Raw genomic sequence first — 7738 nt, forward strand, 5'->3', positions numbered from 1 at the left:
AGATCCCTCTTGCTCCTGGCTCAGCTGCAGCTGGTTGTCTGCTCCTGGCTCGGCATCCTCCTCCTATCCCAAATACCGCTCTGCAAGAGAGACTCCATCCAAGAAGAAACCCCCAAACACCTATGGGTGGGAGACAGAGCTACATAGCAATATCCTCTTTACAAAGCTTTGGCAGGGAAATATCAGTCATTTGCCCTGTACAAATAGAAATAAGAGTCAGTGTTGACACTGCCCCAAAAATCCTGGGGTCTGACACATTAGATGATACTGTAGACAACTTCCACCCAGCAGTTACAGAGTCTTAATGCTGCCAAATGGCACTGCAAAGATGAGGCTGAGGGAGGAAAAAACCGCTCGAGTCTCCATAAGCAACTGTGAAAGTGTAATTTTTCTTCTTGCTAATAGTAAATTGGCCTGTCCATTGCTTTCAGACACCCTCCTCCCATATTAAATACTACTAATTTTCAATTATCTTTCATCCTTCTTCACATTAGAACACAAGTGTAAAGTCTCCAGCTGACTATTTCTGGCACTTCAAGCTCTAGGAAAATAATGATTTTGGCTCTTCATATTCAGACTATTAAAAAAAGAAAAGTTTACACCCATTCATTTAAGGCATTTTTGAGATTAAAGAAACCATAAAGACATGTTTAATCACAGAAGATGATGTTTTCTAATAAGATGGAAGAGCTTTTCACATCCTCCTAAAGCAAGGCAAGTAAAAAAAAGTCAGAAGAACCCTGCAGCACAATTCCAGCCTGGGAAGCCCAGTGCGTTCCTCTCCCCTCCAAAGCACGCTGTCCTGCTTGAAAATACAAACTAATAAAATTCTGTTCTACAGAGAATCCACGGTGACCAGGGCAGTTTTAATAGAACTGTAACGACTGTCAGACAACCAGGAGCAACACAAATTCATATACTTCCCACCCGCCTACACTCCGTATTTGCTGGTTTCTTGTTTTGTGCATCGGAACGGAGACGAGACTTGGCAGCCGGTCACTGCCCAGAGCTGCTTCGTGCCCCACTGAGGCACGTCTTTCCCCAAAAGGAGGGATGTGGACAGGGGCAGAGGGACGCGCTATTTTGCAGCCACTTACTCTTCTCCCAGCCTCGTTGTTGTGCAGGTTCATCATGATGCGGGCGCTCTCGTAGGATCCTCTCTGGTAAACTCTCTCGCGCTCCCGGGCATCAACAAACTCCTTGGCAAAGCGGTATCCGTACTCGATGTTATCCCCACAGCCGCCCCAAAGCCAGTCCCGGGGCAAGTCCTTGGGCCGTGCTGCTCGGCTGCAGCCACAGGAGGAGAGCTCGCCCTCTCGGCAGGCACGGCTCATGGCGTTGACCACCCCTGCAGCGCTCACCGCGTAGGTGAATGCCGTCTCCCGGCTGCCTGCGTAGAAAGATAAGCAGTATTAGGGTACGGTCCACACACATCGCCCCCTGACCACCAATGAACCGAGGGGGCAAAGGCTCTCCAGGAGCCTCCAAAGTTCATTCACCTACTAGAAAGTACAGTAACCCTGATCTGCACTCCTCAAAATGTCTTCACTTTGAAAAAAACTAGCAAAATCAATCTACTAGAGAACACGAGGAGTTTGTGAAGAGCAGAAGTTGCTTCTCATTCATGTAGGTGACAGCTTGCACAAGGGAGCAGGGAGGACGTGAATCGGGGCCAGAGCATGATGCCAGTGGGGCTGAAGCAACCATGCCTGAGAGAGAGGGGCAGAAAGGGAACCAAACTCCCTGACTTTCAGAAAAAAAGAGATGTTATATACAACTTTTAAAAGCCTGGTTCTTAAATTACTACTTCTCAAACATGATTTATGCACTTCACCCACTAGTTCAAATTTATTTAAAGTTACAGCGTTTTACAAAGCCTCCTGGTATCAAAAGAAACGTGCTGCAGAATAAGACACAACTTTTCTCCCTACGCATAAGCCAGGAACTTCTGTAGCAGGCTCCTTAAAACTAACAACAACCTGTGCCGCTCGGTATCCACCACTCCAGCTCACATGAATGTGGCCAATGAGTCCATGGACAGTCATCTTTACAAATTACACAGAAGAAAAAACCCTTGGCACAAGGCAGCCTTGAAGGTTTTCTCCTGTATCTGGTGCCCTTAAATGGAAATTGAAAACCTCGAGTTTCAGACTTTTGGAAGAAAAAGTTACAATACTGACAATGCAAGATATGGCCACGTACCATCCTCCTGACGGTATCTAATCCCACCTTTATTTGAAGCCTTACTTCCCCTATCACTTTTTCAAGGGTGCCACAAGTTCTGACTACAACTAGAAAAGCTTTCAAGCAAACAAACTCCACAAAACTTGCACCAGAGAGCACAATGAAGTTTGTTTTTCATCTTAAGAGACAGCATCCCACTGGGTCTTTTCCAAGAAAGACTCCCAGAATGACTGAGAATAGACTAAATATTTTTTTTCTCTATTTATACGAGTAAAGTTTCATTCCTAATCTTTAATTCAATCAATAGATCAGGATAGTTTTTAATCTTGATTTTACAAGATTTTTCTTAGGGAACAGCATGAGCCCTTGTAAAAGCAGAGCTCTAAGAGGTTGCGTTTTGAATATGTCATATGTATTTAGCCAGCAACATGTTGAGGCAGAAACTCTTTGTACAAGATCTACCATAACAGGTCAAATCTAATAGGAGCTTTCAAGCACTTCTGGAACATAAATAATTTGCAGTCTGGTCCATATTTAACATCAAGAAGACACCATGCTCAGCACAACTTTGTTAACATGACGGCTGTCATGCACTATATTAATTTTAGTAATAGATGCTGGTTTTAAATGGGAAAAATCAGAAGACTTATGTTGGGAAAGATCAGATCTAAGGACGATGAGAAGTGCTTTGCTCCCTTACTGACAACGGTCTGTTCTCACAGACACCTGTTCATGGAAGCACTTCCATGACTCGTGGGTATAAAGGGTTACAGGAGCCGCCTTTTCAGTTAAAACCCACTTGGCTTTATGCGGTGACTTGTGCCCTGCATTTACTGCAAACTATAGCAGGGGGAACCTCAAACAGACTTTAATGTTCCCGTTTGTTCAGTAACACACATTTTTGGATTAATTCCCTAAGAAAAGTTTCCACTAGATTGAGAGGAAAGAAACGTGGTCTGCTTCGGACCACAGGACTTGCCTCTTCCGTTCCGTTTTATTCTTTTTCATGTTTAGTTAGCTCATGCTTTCACATGGTTAACTGTGCTGTTTATTGCAGAATTTCAGCTTCTAAGGCTGACTTTTTTTTTCATTATTATGCTGGAGCATAGTTTAAAGAACTTACTGTTAGCAGGAAGAAGAAGGAAAGGCTGGGGTACAGGAAGGAGAGTTGCCCTCCCAAGTTCCCTCCTTGAAAATCTGAGCAAATTATAAAATAGCATCAGCTGCTGAAGTAGATTTCAAGCCCCGCAGGTTGCAAGCCAACGCCGCCTCAAGTCCTTGGGCCCAGGAACACATTAAGAGTGATGGTTCCACATGGATGAGTTACTCTGATTTTTTTCTTCTCCTTTTCTTTTTTTTTTTTTTTAAATTTTTTGGGAAAAATTGGCTTTCCTTCACTGTCAAACCTATCTGTCTTTTCCCACAGTCCAGTATTTCTCTCTATTGTAGCCATGGCAAGGAAACAGACAAGTCTTTAGGCAGAACTGTGCTTTCCTTCACTGTCAAACCTATCTGTCTTTTCCCACAGTCCAGTATTTCTCTCTATTGTAGCCATGGCAAGGAAACAGACCTTCCAAACACTAATGTTAGGGTCCCCTCTCTCCCATATATATAAAACATAAGAAATGGAACTGTTCAATACACACACTGTAGGAAGCCACCCACAGAGCAAGGAGCTGAGCTTTACACTTGATATGAATAAGCCTGCAAGAATAGAACACTTTTTTTTTATACCTGAACATAAGATACAAAATGTTCTTTGTCTTGTACTTTAAAAGCATTCAACATTAGGCAGCAGGCATGAATGAACTGGACACCAACCACACCAAGCTGAGGGGGGATGATCCAGTTATTTTATTTTATGTTAGCACACCTTAGCTGTTTGCAAAGCCCAAGTGCAGCCAGCCCAGGGCTGGCCGCAAAGCCAGGAGATGGCACAAGGCAGTGAAAGCAGCGAGGACCATGGCCTGACCTGGGAACCAGCAGCAAAGGAGAGCAGCAGAGAACAAAAGCCCTAAAACCCTGGAGCTCAGTAAGCCACAGAGCAAGTTTCCAAACCCAAGGCTAGGTTTATTTGTACAGCTTTAGCTAACTTTGCAGGGTAATTCCTAAAGAAGACTGTCCATTTTTACACTGAGGTAATTACTGTGCTGTCCATCAGTGCTCTGCCGAGGCGCTCTCCTGTGCGCAGCCAGCAACAGCCTGTCGTTAGTTCACACGACAAAATCCTCCCAAACTACATGTGTTCAGATCCTGACTACCATCTTCTCACGTCAGTGAGAGCAAGGTGTATCTGACAGCCCTTGACAAGCCAGGGTATGGTGGGCTGGAGTAAAACTGAATCAGGCTCTAGAAGTACCTATTTTTCCTTCCACTCAGAGGAAAAGCAACAGGTCATTACTGAAGGTCAGCATGAAATAATATAACTGTTACCCACAACACCTTTCTTGTTCTCAGTGAATACACTCTTTAGACTCTTTAACTCTTGAATATGGCTATTAACCTCGCTTCCATCTGCAATTAGAATAAGTGGCTTAATTACATGATGAATTGCTGTGTAGACATCAGTTAATACAGTCATATCCAGCAGAAAGGTGCGGCTAAGTTATTTAACTTGAAAGAAACCACCTTTAAATAGATCTGTTCTGCCCTCTTGGGGAGGCACAGAAGTCCTTTCTGGAGACGGACACCACAAAGTACAGGCCCAGTCCTGGACATTTCTTCACACCAGTAGTCCCCTTCAGCTAATTTTCACTTGCTTGGATAATAAAAAGGGTCGAAGGCCTGAACTTCAAACAGGTAATTTTTTCTGACATTTGCTAGATTATTAGAACAGAAAGGGGTAGAGAAAAAGGTTTCTTTCATGCTTTGTGTGCTTTTAGACTTTTGCTTGGGTAGGGTAAAAAAGCAGCCTCGGGGTGGGGGGGGTCGGTGCAGGGAGTGGTGTAATACTGTGCTTGCAAAAAGCCTACTAGTTTCTCTAAAATAAGCTGTTCTGATTAGGTACTTCCATGCAATAGATTTTTTTCTATTTGTCCTACAATCTTCAGATAAAAACTTCTTTAAGCAAAAATTGAGACCAAATGTGAATCAATGATTTCCTTCCACCTGAACTGGAGTTAGCCTGTTTACAGAAAAACCTAGCTTGAGTCTGATTTCAAAACTTTGGTTTTTAAAAGGAGGACAGAAAAACACTGACATAAAAGCTTTACTTTACACTTCCAACAAAGAAAGCACTGCTGAGTTTGTCAGCATACTGATCACTACATGGAAGATCACAACTGTCACCCAGAAAAACGGGGCTTTTTCAGTTGCTTACACAGGACCAGCAGTCTGACCTGGGGAAGTCAGGGGAAGCTTTCACTACGGACCCAGTTCAACAGCACTGGTCAGAATTCTGCCAAGGACTTTAAAATACAATGAGAGCCTTAAACAACAGGAAAAACGGGCAGCATGTAAGCAGTGGAGAAGCACATTTCAAAGAGGATCTGATAGGAAAAGGGTTGGGTGCCCACCAAACTGTGATAAGATGTTAAGCAGGCATCTACTACTCTCTTACCAGTGACGTGATTACATTAAATGCGAGTGACAAGGACAATCACACATTTTGTCCTCACAGAACTGACTTCATAATTATTACCCTCCTACATTGTTTTTAACACAAATCTACCTTTCTCAGGAAGAAAAAAAAGTTACCATATCTAGAAATAAGCAGGAAGGAATTGCCTATAAACAACTAATAGACAGAGCAGCGATTTTCAGCTAACCTCCAGACCAAGAGCAATTTGTTATGCAGCCATTACCTTTGGAACTAGATATGAACATCTCTAATTTTACAAGACAATACCGGTTTTAATTCTCTTGGTTGCCTTCATTTTGTCTCAGGTTTTCTCAAAGGAAATTTCAGGGCTGCATTTTCCTTTCTCCTCTATTCTCATATGAAAACATATATTACCACTTTGTTTTCCAAGACACATGGCTGGACTGTGATGGGAAATCACCTCCAGCTAAAAATAATCCAACTTCTTTGCCAGCTTTTAAAAACACTTGATTGTATACAGTACTCCGTAAGAACCTGGCAAGAGTTTCAAGTGCAGAACAATATGTGCCATACATATCCTTAAGCAAGAGTTTAATCGTAAAGATGTTGCTTCCTACCTATCTGCATGACTCTGCCAAAAACCGAGTTGTTGTCCACAGTGCTGCAATTCCATCTTCTATGTCTGAACTGATACTGGCACTCCTTAATGCCCGTCTTTGCACCCTCTCCAATGAACTGCATGTGGTCCTGATACAACTGGCAGAGTTTCTTCTGTCCTTGGGAAAGCCCTGCTAGCTGGCTACATAGTGGCTGGGCTCCTATTATATATACCTCTGACATCTGAACAGGGTTCATGGGGTTCATAGGGTTCATCCCTAAAGACCTGCACAAAGAAAGATTTGGATTAATAAAGAGAAGGCTCAAAAAAAAAAAAGTCTATATATCTGAAACAGAACTGTGTCTTATACATGAGTACACAACTCCTGGGTTTGCTAACAGGTGAGAAAAAACCCACTTAAATACGAAACTTCTGCTTTAAAACCAGAAGTGTCAGTTCCCATCCATGTGGTTATCACCACACATTAGAGACTGAAGTAATTCGCAGACTTGGAAGACTTGCATCTAGGCAGTCCTTTACCAATTTCAGTGTACAGAGTAAAAATAACAGAAGCTTCAAACAACTGCAAGGCCAGAAAAATAAATAAAGCAAAAATTTTAAAAGCCCCCCAACCCCCAATTTATTTTAACTTACATTTTAGATTTAAGTCTGGATGTTTCAATCTGTTCTACCACAAACAAATAGAGAAACCTTGAACAAGCCAGAAGTTAGAAACTTGCTACAGACTACTTCTAGCTTCTTCGGAACTACACGCAGAAACACGGAGGGAAGTATATTCACTGTAAACAAAATCAACTTTGTTTCCTTAATTCCTAAAGTGCTCTTTACATGACACATTTCAATTAAAAAGTGGCCATTAAGCTGAAAAGGATCACTTGAAACAGCAGAGAAACACCTATTTCAAGAACTCCCACCATCGTACACTATAAAGAAACAGATAATTTGCCAAAGTAGAAATTTAAATGCACTTCTTTGTAACAAAATACATTTATAAACATTTAAGTTACAGAAAAGTTCAAACCAGAACTTCAGCAAAATTTTTACTTGTAAATCAGCATTCTCTCTCATACACACAAAATTTCTAATCCAAAGGAGTTGAAATGACTTTTCTAAAAGAGAGGCAACTAGTAATTTAAGGATAAGCGACTCCATAGAGAATCTACTTTACAGCATTCTGAAAACCGAATTTTACAACAGGAGATGTTGCACATTTACACTTATTTGAGAGACCCATTCTTTTCACTACACCGCGTATTACCACTAAACATTACGCTCCTGCTGTCTCGTTCACGAGGAACTTGCTCAGAAACAAAGTACGTAAGAAATAAATACACATTTAATCAAGCAAATCTTGACACCCTCTTTTAAAATCAAGCCGATACAAGATGCTTACC

The 7738-nt window shown here is 41.9% G+C and overlaps 1 protein-coding gene across 1 annotated transcript in view; it reads right to left on the bottom strand.

Moving 5' to 3' along the window:
• The window catches only part of LOC104491837 (protein Wnt-5a), a 9212-nt gene that overhangs the window by 1114 nt on the left and 360 nt on the right, over positions 1–7738 (bottom strand). The window contains exons 2-3 of the mRNA XM_010134309.1: positions 6343–6608; positions 1098–1390 (exon numbers count right to left, since the gene is read on the bottom strand). Coding sequence (XP_010132611.1) covers positions 1098–1390; positions 6343–6608 — 559 coding nt within the window. The remainder of the gene's footprint in view (positions 1–1097; positions 1391–6342; positions 6609–7738) is intronic.

Source organism: Buceros rhinoceros, unplaced genomic scaffold (genome assembly GCF_000710305.1).
Source record: "Buceros rhinoceros silvestris isolate BGI_N320 unplaced genomic scaffold, ASM71030v1 scaffold27444, whole genome shotgun sequence".
NCBI classification, from domain to species: Eukaryota; Metazoa; Chordata; class Aves; order Bucerotiformes; family Bucerotidae; genus Buceros; species Buceros rhinoceros.